Genomic DNA, 16314 nt, shown 5'->3' with positions numbered 1-16314 from the left:
CTGCAAAATGGAGCGCAGTATTGCCATCATTGGTCTTGGCGTTCACCTTTGCGTCCCGATACCACAGATCTTTGACAAGATATGCATCTCCCGCCCTCGCAGCCTCCATCAGAGGCGTCATACCGTCTGCATCAACCGCATATACACACGAGCTGCTTTCCAGTACCCGTAAAAATATATCATACCCTCCACTCTGAGCGGCATTGTGCAGCGGCGTCTTCATCGACCCAGTACCTGTGCTGACAGGACCCAGTTGTGCCTTGCGTTCCAAGAGCAACTCCACGACAAATGAATGCCGTGCTCGAATCGCTTCCATCAGAGCGGTGAAGCCATTTCCGCTCACCGCGTTCATGTTGGCTCCATGGTCGAGGAGCTCGCGACAAGCTTCCAGGTGGCCATTGCGAGCCGCGAAGTGCAGCGCTGTCAGCTTGCCGTTCGTTACCGCATTTTTGCGCGCCCCGTGTAGACAAAGTTCTCGTACAACTCGAGCATGCCCAGCTTTAGCGGCTAGCAGTAGTGGTGTGAACTTGTTGCTATCGCACGATGTCGTGCTAGCCCCCCTACTCAGCAGCCACATCACTATCCCCACATCGCCGTTGGCAGCTGCAAAATGTAGCGCCGTCCTGCTGTCTTTGTTCGTGTCATTGACGTTGCGAGCATCCCAAGCTTGCAAGGAACATCTCTACAAACCAGGGATGGGAAGTTTGAAATAAAGATGTAGATAGATGTGGATTTTGTAATTTAATTAATTAATTTTTTGATCCCCAATTCAAAATCGAATTGGGGAGAAGTGGCTGGTTGACAGTCGTTGGTGCTGCAATAGCCAGCGCCACTTACCCAGTCTCATTGCTCAATCTACCATGTCGATCACAAACAAGGAGATCGCCTCAGCATTCTTCAAGCCCTTGGGCGACCCCCGTCAAGGCGACGCGCGTCACCAGTGCCAACACTGCCCCGAGATCATCAAGAAGTCTGGCTCAGGCTACACAAACCTGACATCGCACGTCAAAGTCAAGCACAGCTGAGACTACATCGACATAACGCTTGCTGCTGTTCGCAGCGGTACAGCGTTCATCCTCAAGCCTGTGAGTCCTCGGGAGCATGACCTTCACGACTGGTTGCGCTGGATCGTGGCGGAGAACATGCCGCTTTCTTTCTGCGAGAAAAAACTGACTCGGCAGAACACTACACTTTCTTCTATCTCCGCCAAGACGCTCAAGCTCTACATCCATTTCGCAGCAAACAGCATTCGCATCAAGATACAGTCGCTTTTTCCCAAGATGTTAGGGCTCGTTATGGACGGGTGGACAGCTTCGTGCCGCCATTACGTTGCTCTGTTTGCGGTGTACCGGGATTCGACCTGTGGGGCTGATGCAGACGAGCGTCGCTGCAAAAGTCGTCGCTACATCCTGCTTGCCTTTTGTCCACTAGACGACGAGTCTGACATGGGTTCACAGGCCCACTATGACTTCATTGCGGACACTCTTTCCGTTTATGAATGTCCGTGGTCTCGAGTGTCATTCCTGGTGGGTGATAATTGCTCAACGAATCAATGTATACCCCGGAACGAAGGGACCCTCCCGTTAATCGGCTGTGCAAGTCATAGATTTAATTTAGCGGTGAGGGCCTTCTTGGAGGCGCACGAGACGATGGTCGAGAAGGTGCACAAGTTCATGAAGAAGCTGGCAACCGTGAAGGGCAGGGCGGTTCTGAAGAAGATTAGCAAGTTGCACCCCAAGCTCAACAACGTTACGCGCTGGTCGAGCACATATGAGATGCTGGAGCGCTTTGTAGCGCTGCACCCCCACGTGAAGATGCTGGAGTTCAAGGACCTGGAGAAGATTCGGATCGTGGACCTGCTCTTCATCCCGCACGAGTTCGCGCAGGCTGAAGAGCTGCTAGCCCAGCTTGCCAACTTGGAGGAGGCCACCCGAGAGCTGCGGAAGGAGGAGTTGACACTCGCAGCCGCGCGAGATCTCTTCGGATTGCTATCAAGCGCTACCCGTGCATGAAGAAGGATCTGTCCACGACGTCGTCTCATGTTGTCACCCCGCAACTGGAAACAGGGCTTGTCAAGTTGCAGCGGGGAGAAGGGCTAGATGCGCGGGAACGGGCTGCGTGTGCTCCTTTCAAGAGAGCAAGCGTGGTGGCGGAGGAGGAGAAGGAGAAGCAGTCGTTTGTTAGCGCTGCGTACAAGAGGCGCAAGACTACGAAGAAGAATGCTTCGTACGTCGATGTCTCGTACATACCGCCAACGTCAAACGTTTGCGAGCGGTTTTTCTCCTCTGCAAAACTCGTGTACTCGGACTTGAGGAAGAAGATGGACTACGAAACGCTCGAGGACGTCATGATGCTCAAGTACAACGGCGCGCTGTGGAATGCATACATATTTGTGCACGTCACCCTGCTACTTGCAGTACCATGGATTAATTCTTGGTGTAAATGTGAATAATTCGAATGATTTATTTTTCTGTTCCTGAGACAAACATGCATAATTAATTCGAATATTTCCCACCCCTGCTACAAACTCGTCGTGCTTCGCTTCAGCCGGCTCCATCAGCATGGTCGTCCCGTTCGAATCCGTTGCCCAAACATTGGCGTCAGCATCCAGCAGCACTTTAACAGCTCGCAATCTGCCATTTCGTACCGCGAACTGCAAAGCTGAGGTTCCATCTTCTGTCTGCGCGTCGATATCGGCGCCTCTGCTCAGCAAAAACTCGAGCACGTCATCGTATCCGCGTTGAGCGGCAAGCATCAGAGGCGTAGCTCCTCCCTCTTGGCACTTGACGTTTACATCAGCTTCAGAGTCGAGTAGGGTGCGAACCGCTTCGAGGCGGCCGTAAGAAGCTGCTGTGAGGAGAACATCACTGAAGTACTGCGCTGCGGTGGGCTCGGTGTCGAAACCCTCCAACGTTTTGTGCCCCACGAGCAGCTTGAGAATATCCACGTCGCCCAGGCTGGCGCACAGCTTCATTGGTGCCAAACCCTCGGAAGGACTGAAATCGATATCCGCCCCACGCTGCAAAGCGCATTTTACGTCGCGCTGTCGCCCCGTCTTGACAGCTTCCAGCAGCTCTTGGGTTGCAGCAGCACTCGCCATCTCAATCGAAATTCAGAAATGGCAGATCTACATAAATCTACCAAAGGGCTAGATAGTTTTCGACTTAGGTCCAGCCCACCTCCCAAGAGAATCAATTCCAATCTCTTTGTAATGATGATTAGCGGTTCTGTGAAGGACGGCAGCGACGGGAGAGTTCTCCAAGCGCCTGCTGAGCTATGGAGCAAATGTAAACTGTCGTTTTCGCGTCAGTTGTGGTGCCAGGTTAAGTAATGCATCCCCGGCTTCATGTTCCTGCGGACCGGACCTTGATGCAGTAAGAGCGCCACCCAGGTGTTTGGCTAAAGGTCATGGTAAGCAGAAAGCGATACTCTTCGGACCCCTTTTGGCGCGCGAGGAGATCCGCACACACTCTCGCTAACCTGCCAGCCTCATCTCGACCGACAAACGAGGTTCACCCCGTTCCTGACAGGTCACAACACTTATCCCGTCCTCGTAACTGAGTATTTCACGATTTCACGCGGCAGTCTCGTCGCACTCGCAGCCCCTGTAGTACGAGATGTCGGTAGACAGAACCTGTGTTGCTGATCCTTCTTCCTGTCTTCAGTACACCGAGTCGACGATGGTGGTGCACGTACAAGTACTGCACGGCGTTCGGGTCGGGCGTCGACAACTGCGCGCTGCCAGACGATTGCGATATATGTATATAAATATTGTGCTTTGCAATGATTTTGGCAATATGAGGCGAGATTTGCTGTATTTATAGTGACCACCCGCTAGATTTACGATAAATCGAGGTGCATAAATGTGTGGAGGCCTAGAATTACGCTAAAAACGCCACAATTCTGTCGGTTTTTATCCACAAGCACCTATTGGCTCAGACATCACCTGGGCCCATAGCATTTACGTATGACATTTTCGATAAGTTATCGACGATAACACTGTCAAACGGTGTGGCGATTAGCCCCACGTCATGAAGCAATGAAACTATCGTTTCCACTACCCCCTTGTGCCAGTTGATCGACCTACTCCTGGATTTGCGCGGGCACCTACAGTCTCTTGCAGCGCTGGCAAACACGTTGGGGTTCATCTGCTGCGCGACGAAACTGAGACCGAGCTCACGATCTCTTGCAGGAAACTCGTTGGTGACCTGCGGTAAAGCAATCATTTTAGTGTTCGTTTATCTGAGTTTGCTAGGGCATGCACCGACATCTCACACTTTCGAGTCACATCTTGATCACATGAAGCTGAACCGGCGAGCACTCCACGTCTGCTTCGACTCGAGTTCTAGTCGACGACCGGTTACTGCATGTCTGAAATGCCAGCATCGAGAGGCTGCATCCGGCAATGATGACAAGGAGACAGCAGTCCTCTTGGGCTGCGATCTGTTGCCCACAGCAGCTGAGATTCTCCTGGGACGGCCAATGAAGTGGCTCGAGTTGAAGTTGATCCACGTGGGTACCCGTTTGCGGGTACCCTGTTCAGATTTTGCACTGCACATCTACCCCTCTCATATCCTTTTACTAAAGTATAAATAATAATACACCAGCGTAATGTATGTGTGTAAGCTACCCTTTTATAGCGGTAAACCTTTGTTTTCTAAATAAATTCTGATATATACATTTATAAAACCGCATCAAAATCCGGTTTTTCATCGCAGAGTTTAGATAATCACGCATCGGATGTTGCGTCCGCGATGGGGTCCGCGCTCCATGTTTCCTGGTCGGCCATAATCCCATTTCCGATTCCGCCCGCCCACCGCAACAATGAGCAGTAGCGCGAGCGGCAGCGGCAATAGCAACAGCAGCGGCGTGGGCGACGACGCCGGCTCCATCGTGTTCACGAGCGCCCCCAAGACCGTGGCCTCAGACAGCGGCGACTCGTGCACGTGGTACGCGGGCGGCATCTGCTCGCGCCCGCGCTCGTGCTCGGACTGCCTGAACGTTGCCATCCCGGGCCAAGACGTGAGTTTTGCCGCAAGTGTTAACACTAGCCTAAACGTTTAGGATAGTGTTAACCGTTTATTATTTTGTTTGCAGTGCGCCGTGAGTCCCTATGGCGAGTGTATGAACTCGTACATGTTATCGAGTGTGGGGGGATACCCCATGGCCAACTTCACGTACTGCTCCTCGGACGACGCCGTGTGCTCAGCCTGTCGAGCCAACTGGACCAGCGACTACAACGCCGGAGCGTACATGGACTCCACCGCCACTTGTGTCGGCACCAACGGGTGCATTTGCATCGCCTCGTGCGAGTTGCCCGACCGGGACGACACCATCGTCAACAACTGGTGCATCCCGGCGCTGAACGGCTCCCAGTTCCGGCTGGTGGCGGGACTCATCGCCGGCACCATCGCGCTCTTCATCGTGGCCACAGTCGTCACCAAGCGGCAACTGGCCCGTCGCCAGAGACAAGATGCAGTGGACCGGGAGGCGCGCAATGCCGCCCGCGCGGCTCTAAGGGAGGCCCGACGCCCCGCCGCGTCGGCTCACTTGCCGCAGTTGAGTCTGTCGGGCTGGGCCGACATGCGCGAGAAGCTGGTGACCAGCGAGCAGGCCCAGCTGGCGGGTGGCAGCGCGGCAAACAAACCCACGCTGGCCAGGACCAGCACGACGCCGCCGGCTGCGATCGTCGAAGAAGGCGACGGGTACCGCCCCATGTCCCCCAGTGAGCACCCGCCGCGCCGGGAATTGTAAGATATTGTCCGGCTTTGAGCAGCATGTTTATAAAAAATCTATCAACAGTTTTGCCAAGACACGAGACGGTGAACTTGAGGTTGGTTCGCAGAGGAGGCTCTATGTTTGACATGGTTTCTTTGTGGTTAGATAATGCTGTGCTATGTTATGCTAGCAGTCTGTAAACTGTGGGGCGGAGGAAGCGATGGGCGACATGACAGGCGCGGAAGGCTGGGCGCCTACAAGTTGAAGGTAGTTTGTCGACGGAGATACACCGGATAAGCTGTTCTCGCTGATGGCCCCGCCCAGCCTCTCCTGGCGCTCCTTCTCGATGAGGTCGGCGCGCATGGCCTCCCAGCCGAACAAGTTCAAAAGCCGGGCGCCGCTTTTGGTGGACTTTGGCGTCATACAGCGGGACGAGCTGGCGACGGGTTCGCTCACGACGATCGTTCTCCTGCGCTGCAATTCCTCGAGCCTCCGTTTGTTGTGATGGTGGTGAATCGTGACCACCATGGACAGAGTGGCCACCAACGTGAGCAAAATGGCGATCGCCACGCACCAAAACACTAAATACCCCGGTGGGTTGCCGTCATGCTTGTCGCCCCGATCCTGGCTCGGTCCATTGTATTCCGCCGCTGCAGCTCCAGTGCAGTCGCTGCCTCCGACGACGTAGGCCCAACCCGGCACTTGACACACGCCAACAAACACACAGCCACCCGTTCCGTAGATGAACCCAGCGTCAGCGAGCACGTCCTCGTTGAAGCGCGCGTCGTTAGCTTCGCAGTACGTTGTGTTCACGGCTGGAAATTCCAGCTCGAAGACGTGAGTCGTCAGTGCTCGAGAAGGCGGCAGGGTCACTTCGCTGCTATTGGTGCTGGAATTGGCGCTGAAAGTGATGTTGCTAATATCACCACCCACCGGAGCTGCTGACGCCACGCGGAAATCTAGAGAGAAATCGTAGTTGCCGGTGACGGAGACGCACTTGGCTACTTCGTTGATCATGCAGCCTTCTGGTTCCTGATCCAGTTCAGCATTGAGACAGTCGTAGCAGGTGCGAGGAGCGCGACAGCCTCCTTCATCCGGCGGGTAGTACGAGCACGTTCCTTGTTGCTTGTCGGTGTTGGTGGCGAATCGTGCCGGGTGAGGTGAAATCTGCTGCACCCGACGGCGAAGACCCGACCGAGAAGGTGCAGTCGACGTCGCTGGCATCTTGAGTGCCCTACGGCGGCGGGCTGGCGTCGAGAGCTGCAATGAGCAGGCGACGCTCCTCATGCGAAGGGCTCCATCGCCCCGGTGGTTTCGCCTCGCGACTGGGCTGCTACGTCAGCGTCCGCACAGTTTCAACAGGCCACGAATACCCTTGATATATTGTAGCGCACTGCAACGTTATGCTGCAATAGCAACAAGTCGCCGACTAGTCAGAGGAAGTAGTGGAGATATTTCAACAGCGGGACAAAAAGATACTTTTTGGTTCACTTTTGGATTTCGGCAAACAGCAAAAGCAACTCAAGAGTTGAGTTGCACCCGGCCTCCCCCCGTCTCGTGCACGGCCAGCATGGCGCACTTCGAAGGCCGCTTTCCAGCCCGCGCTTCTACGCACGCCAGGCGGCAAACGGGTTCTCGAAGGTCGGATCATTCGGCAAGTTGTTGCCGCTGCACCCAACGGACGCCTTGCCGAGCAGCGCTTATCTGGCGTCTTGAGACGTTAGTCGCCCTGGCAATTTCCAGTCTTTGGTGCGTCCTTCCTCTCATTTGCCGGGCAGTCCGCCACCGTTAAAAAGATCTAATTGATCCGGGAGTCGTGATTGGTGGAAAATACCGATCAGGGTATACTCAAAGTGTCTGGCTCGAAAAAAACGGTTCGAGTCAGAAGGAGCCCCTCCCGGACGCCACTCTCCATTTGCCAGGGGCGGACGAAGGAATACCAGCGCCCAAAGAGCCATCGACGCCCAGCAGACGGCTGCCGAGAGCACGCAGGGCAGAGAGCGAGCCTGACGAGAAGCACTTACCTTAAAGCGACAGGGGGAGATTTGATTTTAGCACTCTTGCAACAGCCAAGGGAGACCGCCGTTTAGCACTCTACCTGCCGATTCCGGCCGGATAAGATAACTGGCCCCACCCATGTCGTCGACGTCGAACGCCGAGGACATCACGTTCCCTTCGTCGTCGCAGAGCTCCGTGAACCTGGCGTCAACAGCGGACCAAGAGGACAGCGGTGGACCCCCAGGGCTCAACAACGGAGACAGCGACGACGGCTTCAAGCGCCGCCAGGAGGAGCTCAACTACCGCCGCACCCACGGCACGTGCATGTACTACCCGACGGACGACCGGCACCCGTGCCAGATGCAGCGCTCGTGCTACGACTGCCTCAACTTTAACATCACGACGGAGCCCGACGGCTGCTTCGTGAACCCCATGGGGCAGTGCGTGCCCAACTTTAAGTACGACCCGGCGCTGGACTTCCGCCTCGGCGAGCCGTCGAACGACCTGGCGGCCGAGTTCGTGACCGCCGGCTACAACGGCACGACCGGCAACGGCTCGGAGCCGACGGCCGAGAGTCGGCAGGGCGAGAACCAGCAGTTCGACTTCCCCGCCGGCAACGCCACGTACTGCGAACCCGACGACGCGCAGTGTCTGCTGTGCCGCGCCACGGCGTTCGCCGAGATCATCTACCACAACTCGGACAACTCGCGGTCGCGCTACTGTTTGGGGCAGAATGAGTGCGTCTGTGTTGCCATCTGCGAGGCGCTGGAGATAAACCACCACCGGCCGGATAAAAGTTGCATGATCAACGCCATGAGCACGCAAGACGCAAATGTTGCCGTGAGTCAGGTGGGGTCCATCGCTGCCATTTTAGGGGCCATGTGCTTCATTGTCGCATCCGTGTTCGTCATCTACCGTATCCGGAAACGAGGCGAAGGTTTTGCATCCAACGGCGGCAGCGACCAGGAAATCGGCAACGGCAACTGCAACAGGCAACACCATAACCGACGAGGCAGTAATGATGGCGACCCGGTAGTCACCCCAGCGGACGGAGCGTCTCCCATTGCAACTGCAACACCCGTTATGAGAGCGGAGTCGGGGTCTGGGCTACTGTTGAACTTGTTCGGCTGGACGGCGATGAGGGAAGTGTTGATCCACAAGGAGCAGATGCAAGCGGACGGGATCGAGGACCCAGCGTTGGAACCTGTGAAGAATAACAACGTGCAGCTGATTGGGGCGGTGCCCTCCGCCCCCATGGCAGATGCGGAGTTACCGACAGCTCCGCCGGTTATGATCCCGTACGCGACGGCTGTGGCAACTGCACCTGTGGCCATCACGGTTCGAGCCATGGCAGCACCGTCCGCCCCGGACTTTGAGGATATGGACTCGATTGACGGCGACGATGTTGATATGGCCGAGCTTTGAGTGAGTGGAGATGCAGGCAATTGGTTTTAGTATTTAATGCGGACGCGAGGCGGAATCGATGTGATAGAAACTTTTTGATGTGGTAGTGTCGTGGATAGCGTCGTATCACCGAGAAACATGAAAAACTCGAGCAATAAACAAATTAGCACAAGCGTTCGAAATCATGCACTGCGTGTTTGACACTTTTTTGGATTCAGTTCTAAGCGAGCAAGTAAACTCGGTGGTATTGTACCTCCGCCAGAAAAAGCTGCAAGTTTTAGCGACAGGAATCCAATCCAAGTACACGTGACAGTTGACAGTTGGACGGTTGTTCCAACGCTTTTCAGCCTCGCCATCAAGTCGACAGCTTTCATTTCTTCTTCGCAACCCCTCCATTTCACTTGAGCTTGTTCTTTATTTAATTAAGGACCGAACCTGTTGTTCGGCATGACGTATAATGTGGCGGCTAACTCAGACCTGCTAGAAGCAGCTAGAACGGGGAAACTACGTGACGCGAAGCGCGCTGTCAAGAATCGGGCGGATGTCGCGTGTAGAGATGAGAACGGATCGACACCGTTGATGTTGGCAGCACGGCGAGGCGATGTGGAGATTGTCGATCTCCTCGCGTGGCACAAAAAATCCGAAGAGAGCAGTTCACGCGAACCATGGCGCTTGAGCACGTACTTGGGCGATGCCCTGCTCACCGCTGTATCCTACGGACAAGTGGAAGTGGCCAGCGCATTATTGAGCTACGGAGCAGACAAAGATACCAGCGACGAAAATGGAGTGACACTGCTGATGCATGCTGCGAGGCAAGGCCACGTCATTACTGCAACACATTTAATGGAGCTGGATGCAGATATCGACGCTCGAACGAGAAAGGGGAAAACCGCTTTGCACTTGGCTGCCCTGGGAGGAAGGCTCCAGATGGTTGAGAAGCTGCTCGGGGAAGGAGCGAAATTCAATGTCGGAGACGTCAAAGGGGTCACCCCGTTGATGGAAGCAACTCGAAACGAGCACGCTCGTATTGTTCGACTCTTAATACTACAAGGGGCTGGCATCGATTTTGCAGCGAAGAACGGGCAAACGGCGCTACACGTTGCCGCTGCGAGTGGTGATCTGGCTACCGCCAAACTCCTGCTGGCTGGAGGTGGCTGCGTCAGCGTCTATATGGCTGATAATAATGGCTTTACCCCGCTGATGGCCGCTGCTCAGGAGGGGAATGATAGCGTTATGAGGGCACTTTCAAGTTTTACACGGTGGGGATGCCGATGTCAACGCAGAAAATGGCGCTGGCCTTAGTGCATTGATGGAAGCTGCTCAAAAGGGACATCTGAGGATCGTCAAACTACTTCTGCAGCATGGTGTTAACGCTGAAGCAAAGGTGAACGATCCGAAAACGCCGCTACACTTCGCCGCGGAAATCGGTGCAAGGAACATGGTGAAATTGTTGCTCGATCACGTGAAATGTGTTGACGCAGCTGATGATGGAGGATTCACGGCACTCATGGTAGCTTGTCAGGCTGGTCATGACGCTGTTGCTGAACAACTCATCCATCGGAATGCAAATATCCAGGCACATGCAACTGGTGGTAGCACGGCGCTGCATCTTGCGGTGAGAGGTGGTAATTTAAACGCTTGCCAGTTGTTGCTATCGTTCGGAGCTCAGATTGATGCTGCTGATCAGGAGGGCGTCACTCCTATCATGGAGGCGACTAAACGTGATTTACCGGAGATTGTCGAGTTGCTGCTTGGCGCAAATGCCGACGCCGCAGCAGTGTCAGAGGACGGTAAAACGGCGCTACATTGGGCTGCTGCATCAGGGGCTCTCGCAGTTGCAGACAAACTATCGGACCCGCCAGACAGGGTCAACAAGGCAGATAACCGAGGCTGGACGCCGCTGATGGAAGCTGCAGATGCCGGGCACAGCGATATACTGGCGCTTTTGCTGCGAAAGAATGCCAAGGTGAATGTCAAATCCACAAGTGGATATACGGCACTGCACTATGCTGCACGTCACGGATGCGTCCAGACAGTCGCTCCCTTCTGGCGAGTGGTGCTGCCATTGGTATTGGATAATGCACCCCGAAAACGACCCAAATCCCAAAGTTTTTCCCAAATGATTTAAGACCATGGGAACGTTTTGGTACATATTTAGGACAGAATAACCTTCAGTATGAAACAGCAGCACAGGGCGGACACTCGCGCGTTGGCTCTCGTCTGCGGACTTAGCGACGGGTCTGCGGGGGGCCCGCCCCTCTCTCGCTTCGCTCGGGGGGCGCCGCTGCGCGGCCTGCCCGACCCCCTTGTCCCTTACGCTAAGTTCCTCGTCTCGGCCAGGCGCGGTGTCTAGAAAAAAAATATCGGGTTGCAGCGCTCGCGTTCGCTCGCTCGCACAGACACGCCCCCGCCAAATCGGCGGGTGTTGGCGATTAGTGAATGCATCGAGTGAGGCTCGCGCTCGCGTCCACTCGCCCTCGCCCATAGACTATAGACCATAATCAGTCAACTCCGTTTTGGTACATATTTGGGATAGTTTTACGAGAAAGCAGTGGCCCCAAATATGTACCTAAATGTTACAGAGACAATTCATTATTTGGGACATTTGGGGCGATTTGGGCACATATTTGGGATGCATTATCAGCTTCCGCGAGAAAGCCCGTGGATTCTGGCGAGTTTGCATTATTCGTGTCTCCTTGGGCTTTCCTTCAAATTTGAGAAGTGAGAAACCCGGAAGGGAATCTCAAACACTTTCCCAACTATCACGTGTGTCTGGGAGGCGGCGCCCAACGGTTCCAACTGTGTCTTCAATTCGCCGAATCCGGTCTGGCAAGTACTCGATCGAGCCGCAATTTTACAGCAGACTCTTAACTGTCGTCATAGTGCGAATGAACGGGTCGTTGAAGAGTTGGGCGAAATCTCCTGGATGGCGCACACGATCTCGTTGTTTTAGCTTCTGTGATCATCGTTGAACAGTTCAAGTAGTTCTTGACCCGTACACATGACAGTTGGGTTTTCATTTTCAAACGATTTTCTCTGGAGTCGAAAGCTTTCATTTCTTCTTCAAGGTGCTGAGTCCGAATGACGCATAGCGCGGCAACTACTGCAGCGCTGCTCGAAGCAGCTAGGACGGGCAAATTGCGAGACGCAAAGCGCGCAGTTAAGAATCGAGCGGATGTCGCTCGTCGAGATGAGGACGGTTGGACGCGGTTAATGCTGGCAGCGCGGCGAGGAGATGCGGAGATTGTCAATCTTCTCACAAGCCAGAAATCATTGGAAGAATCTCTTGATCCGGTACACGTGGTCCAATACTTGGGCGAAAGCCTTTTTACCGCAGCAAGATCGGGGCAAGCCGAAGCAGTCAGGACACTACTAAACAATGGCGCCAGCAGCAATATCATAGATGAAAACGGTATGACACCGTTGATGCTTGCTGCCAAACGAAGTGGTGTCGCTATTGCTGGTCAATTACTGGACGGGGCGGATATCCAAGCTCGAACAAAAAGAGGGAAGGACCGCTCTGCACTTTGCCGCTAGGGCTGGAAGAGACCAGCTTGTAAAGATGCTGATCGAAGGAGGAGCAGATCTCAACGCGGTTGACGACAAAGGGATCACGCCGCTAATGGACGCACCCCGAAACGAACACGCATGCATAATTGAGCTCTTAACACTGGAAGAGGCTAGTATTGATGCAGCATCGGACAGGGGACAGACAGCGCTGCACTTTGGCGCAGCAACGGGCGATCTCGCTACTGTGAAAGCGCTGCTGGATGGAGGGGATTGTGTCAGCGTTGATATGGCTGATACGAATGGTTTCACGCCCTTGATGATCGCCGCTCAGGCGGGGCATGGTAGCGTTATGCAGGTGCTTTTTGAGAACGGAGCACGCGCTGGTGAGACAGCGGCCGATGGAAACACAGCGCTTCACCTGGCGGCTCGTAATGGACATCTCGAAGCTTGTCGGATTTTAATCAGTGAAGAAGCTGATGTGAACGCAGTCAATGAGGCTGGCTTGGACGCGCTGATGGACGCTGCCCAAACGGGGAATCTGAGAATCATCAAACTGCTTTTGCAACATGGCGCCAATGCTGAAGCGAAAGCGAAAGATTCGAAAACCCCGCTGTATTTCGCTGCGCAGAAGGGTGCTGCGAACTGCGTCAAGTTGTTGGTGGATCATGTGAACTGTCTCGACGAAGCTGACAATGCTGGATCCACGGCGCTCATGGCAGCTTGCCAGGCTGGCCATGACGCGGTTATTAAACAACTTCTCGGTCGGGGCGCAAACACCGAGGAACGAGAAAGCCATGGCAGAACGGCACTGCATCTCGCAGTGGCAGGCGGTCATTTGAAGGCATGCCAGTTGTTGCTATCGCACGGAGCCCAGATCAACGCTGCTGCTCACGATGGCACCACTCCTATTATGGAAGCGATTTTACCAGAGATTGTGGAGTTTCTGCTTGGTGCCAATGCTGACATCGCAGCGGTAGTGGACGGTGCTGCATTTGGCAGCTGAGTCAGGAGCTATTGAAATTGCCGACAAACTATCGGATAAATCGGAAATGGTCAACGTGGCAACAAGCTGTGGTATGACGCCATTGCTGGTAGCTGCGAAATTCGGATACCCGGAGGTGGTGAATGTCAAATGTGCGGATGGACACTGCACTGCACTACGCTGCAGGTATTGGATGGATAATAATTAATACCTGTTGTTCCAGCACTGTCGAGCTGTTGGTACCGTACAGCTCCTACTGGCCTGTCAAGGACCCTGGTCTGCTGTTGTTTTCCAACAAATACTACGTAGTATTTTAGATTAAACGCCAGTTGCGGGCTCAAGCTGCGATTCGCTTCGATAATTCAAAACCGCTTCATCCAAAGCACTTCGGTCAAACGTACGTCGGCTACTCCCATAGCTAGTAACTTGCAAATGGACTGCTCTTTGCTATTGAGGATCCGTAGGATATAGAAGTAAAATAATAGCGCTGTACTTAAGTAAATTCATGTAGCAGGCGATTGCAAGGGCACGTAGCCGAAGAAAACCCTACTGTACTCGCAAATTAGGGCCGCCCGGAATTTCCAACCATTGCCGAGCATTCCTGCGAATGGGCCTGCCCCCTCAACTCGGAGTAAGATTTATTGCTGGGGTCTGGGGAGTGTAATCCACAGTCCACACACATCTCAGGAGAAATCCATGAAGAAAGTAGCAGGTTAAACAGAAAGCAACAGCAGAACAGGGCTCATGACAGGTGAACAGGGGCTGTAGGTGGGCAACAGCCGAATAGTGCTAAAGTAACAGCTCATAAATATCACCCGTATTGGATGCACCGAGACGTGCCGAGCCCTTCTCACAAGTGGTGCCATTGACGCGGAAAATACTGATGGAGTTCGTCCTCTTTTGGTTGCAGCAACGTGCAGGAGTACGCACGTTTTCGAGCTTCTTCTGGAGGAAGGCGCTAGCCTTAACGCGAGCGATCACGAAAAACGGACGGCGCTACACTATGCTGTCGAGAGTAATGCACTCGATATCTTGAGAATTCTACTCGAGCGTGGAGCCGATGCCAAGGCGAAGGATAAGCGAGGGCTTACACCTCTGATGCTAGCAGCTCAGCTGGAACGTACGGCCGCCATTCGATTGCTGTTACCGAAATTCGAGTGACGTCGTTGGATGTCATGCTGAAGACCGGTAGTCGAAGGTCGTCACTTTTACTCAATCTTCCACGGTGCAAGGTTCTGTGAACAAACATGCTGACAGGCTGCGAGACACTAAAAAAATAGTGGCACGCCGACGACGAACTGAAGTAATACGCGCGAAGTGTAGGGTAGCAGAATCGTCAAGACAGCAAGCACTCAAGCGCCGAGTTTCATTTCAAAGCATTCAATATTTTTCTTTCTTTCTTTCTTTCTTTACACCAACAATGCAGATACTTTTGCCACGGGGCTCGACGCCAAAACTGTTTCGTAGTGTTTAGACCCCTTGGTCAGGTAATTACTCCTTAGATTTCTTGCATCGCATTCGTTTCTTCGGCACTCGAGCTTCGTGTACAGGTTCCGCGCTACGCTTCTGCTGAACCCCCTCAGCTCGAGAAATATCCTTCATCACATCGGTCAACGGAGTCCTCATTGCGTCCCACAGATCTTCACGTTCCAGTGTTTCAACATCAGCAAGGAATTCCAGCTTATCAATGACCCCCTGGAGCTGAGACCTCTCTGAAGGATCCGCTTTGAGCATTAGCTCAACCACTTTCCACACGTGGTCGGCCATTTCATTTGGCTTATCAATGACCCCACCATTCCTCAGCAAGTCACGGACATCATCGTCACGCAAGAAGGCGAAAGGAGGCTCACGCGCCATATCGCGAACAGATCGCGGTCTCGCCAGCGTCGACGATCTCGATCTCGGTCGCGATCCCAGTCGCCGCGCTCTCCTCGGCGCTCGGGGCGAGAGGCACGCCCACGAGAGGCCTCTCGAGGCCAGGCGGCGCTCCAAGAACCTCAGCGAGCAAAGTCCGAGCAGACCCTACGCCGTGAATCTACACAGAACCAGTCGACAAAGGAGAGTGTACTTTCGGCTGAAGCCCTGCAAGCCCAAGCCCAGCGGGTGAAGTGTCCTAAGGAAATTGCTAAGAGGGACGTGGCGTCGATCGAGCGAGCGCTTTCGCGTGTCCGACAGCTTTGTAGCCAAATGAACGAATTCCAGACGTCATGCGAGCGCTTGTACGGCAGACTGCAGTCTCTTTTCAAGGAAATTCTATCAGCGCAGCAGCGACCGCTTGCCACCCGCGAGTCACTTGTCAGGTACGCGAAGATATTGTCCCTGTACCAGCGCTTCCTCGTTTGCCACCGAGCGAAAGGCTTCGTCCATCGAGTTATTGCGCACCAAACTCTGGTGGGCGAGCTACGCCGGCTGAACGAAGACGTGTCGGTGCTGTTCAACTCGATGGGTATCGAGCCGCACACAGACTGGCAGGACCCGGTTGAAAAAGATTCCAGAGTACTCTCTGTTATGACTAGCGACACCTCTGCCGTCCTCCATGAGCTCCAAGAACCACGAGCTCAGGTCGAAGCTTGGCTGACCCTGAAGTTTGAGGTGGAGCGGCGGAGTGACCACCACCGCGAGGAGTCGATGGAGCTAATGCTCTCGGCGTCGAAGACTGTCGCGGCGATATCCACGATAACGCCGGGTGCACTTCCCCCCTG

At 54.2% G+C, this 16314-nt stretch overlaps 12 protein-coding genes across 12 annotated transcripts; 8 read left to right on the top strand and 4 right to left on the bottom strand.

Annotated features, from left to right (window-relative positions):
- Positions 1 to 352: 352 nt before the first annotated feature.
- PHYSODRAFT_433927 (hypothetical protein) lies at positions 353 to 616 on the bottom strand (the record flags this gene model as incomplete). The annotated part of the gene is made up of 1 exon (XM_009518100.1): positions 353 to 616. A coding segment is annotated over one exon (264 nt), but the record flags the coding sequence as incomplete, so codon positions are not given.
- A 250-nt stretch (positions 617 to 866) lies between these two features.
- Positions 867 to 1279, bottom strand: PHYSODRAFT_353611 (hypothetical protein). Its single transcript, XM_009518099.1, has one exon. The coding sequence runs from the start codon at positions 1230 to 1232 to the stop codon at positions 978 to 980; it is 255 nt and encodes an 84-aa protein (XP_009516394.1). The 5' UTR covers positions 1233 to 1279; the 3' UTR covers positions 867 to 977.
- Positions 1280 to 1418: 139 nt separating this feature from the next.
- Positions 1419 to 2380, top strand: PHYSODRAFT_375103 (hypothetical protein; the record flags this gene model as incomplete). Its single annotated transcript, XM_009518098.1, has 2 exons — positions 1419 to 1951; positions 2137 to 2380. Coding segments are annotated over 2 exons (777 nt in total), but the record flags the coding sequence as incomplete, so codon positions are not given.
- A 2427-nt stretch (positions 2381 to 4807) lies between these two features.
- Positions 4808 to 5785, top strand: PHYSODRAFT_284386 (hypothetical protein). Its single transcript, XM_009518097.1, has 2 exons — positions 4808 to 5022; positions 5098 to 5785. Exons 1-2 carry the CDS (start codon positions 4825 to 4827, stop codon positions 5752 to 5754), a joined length of 855 nt encoding a protein of 284 aa, XP_009516392.1. The 5' UTR covers positions 4808 to 4824; the 3' UTR covers positions 5755 to 5785.
- A 119-nt stretch (positions 5786 to 5904) lies between these two features.
- PHYSODRAFT_467529 (hypothetical protein) lies at positions 5905 to 6942 on the bottom strand (the record flags this gene model as incomplete). The annotated part of the gene is made up of 3 exons (XM_009518096.1): positions 5905 to 6327; positions 6403 to 6546; positions 6670 to 6942. 3 exons carry the CDS (start codon positions 6940 to 6942, stop codon positions 5905 to 5907), a joined length of 840 nt encoding a protein of 279 aa, XP_009516391.1.
- A 912-nt stretch (positions 6943 to 7854) lies between these two features.
- On the top strand, positions 7855 to 9141 carry PHYSODRAFT_294416 (hypothetical protein; the record flags this gene model as incomplete). Its single annotated transcript, XM_009518095.1, has 1 exon — positions 7855 to 9141. One exon carries the CDS (start codon positions 7855 to 7857, stop codon positions 9139 to 9141), a length of 1287 nt encoding a protein of 428 aa, XP_009516390.1.
- Positions 9142 to 9816: 675 nt separating this feature from the next.
- On the top strand, positions 9817 to 10164 carry PHYSODRAFT_434959 (hypothetical protein; the record flags this gene model as incomplete). Its single annotated transcript, XM_009518094.1, has 1 exon — positions 9817 to 10164. A coding segment is annotated over one exon (348 nt), but the record flags the coding sequence as incomplete, so codon positions are not given.
- Positions 10165 to 10618: 454 nt separating this feature from the next.
- On the top strand, positions 10619 to 11122 carry PHYSODRAFT_387682 (hypothetical protein; the record flags this gene model as incomplete). The annotated part of the gene is made up of 2 exons (XM_009518093.1): positions 10619 to 10897; positions 10997 to 11122. Coding segments are annotated over 2 exons (405 nt in total), but the record flags the coding sequence as incomplete, so codon positions are not given.
- Positions 11123 to 12850: 1728 nt separating this feature from the next.
- Positions 12851 to 13168, top strand: PHYSODRAFT_372741 (hypothetical protein; the record flags this gene model as incomplete). The annotated part of the gene is made up of 1 exon (XM_009518092.1): positions 12851 to 13168. A coding segment is annotated over one exon (318 nt), but the record flags the coding sequence as incomplete, so codon positions are not given.
- Positions 13169 to 13210: 42 nt separating this feature from the next.
- Positions 13211 to 13537, top strand: PHYSODRAFT_386472 (hypothetical protein; the record flags this gene model as incomplete). The annotated part of the gene is made up of 1 exon (XM_009518091.1): positions 13211 to 13537. A coding segment is annotated over one exon (327 nt), but the record flags the coding sequence as incomplete, so codon positions are not given.
- A 1566-nt stretch (positions 13538 to 15103) lies between these two features.
- Positions 15104 to 15469, bottom strand: PHYSODRAFT_322672 (hypothetical protein; the record flags this gene model as incomplete). The annotated part of the gene is made up of 1 exon (XM_009518090.1): positions 15104 to 15469. One exon carries the CDS (start codon positions 15467 to 15469, stop codon positions 15104 to 15106), a length of 366 nt encoding a protein of 121 aa, XP_009516385.1.
- A 285-nt stretch (positions 15470 to 15754) lies between these two features.
- PHYSODRAFT_454117 (hypothetical protein) lies at positions 15755 to 16210 on the top strand (the record flags this gene model as incomplete). The annotated part of the gene is made up of 1 exon (XM_009518089.1): positions 15755 to 16210. A coding segment is annotated over one exon (456 nt), but the record flags the coding sequence as incomplete, so codon positions are not given.
- Between the last annotated feature and the right edge of the window lie 104 nt (positions 16211 to 16314).

Source organism: Phytophthora sojae (assembly GCF_000149755.1).
Source record: "Phytophthora sojae unplaced genomic scaffold PHYSOscaffold_1, whole genome shotgun sequence".
In the NCBI taxonomy this organism is placed as follows: Eukaryota; Oomycota; class Peronosporomycetes; order Peronosporales; family Peronosporaceae; genus Phytophthora; species Phytophthora sojae.
The sequence above is the reverse complement of the archived record's forward strand: the minus strand, read 5'-3'. Positions and strand labels throughout refer to the sequence as shown.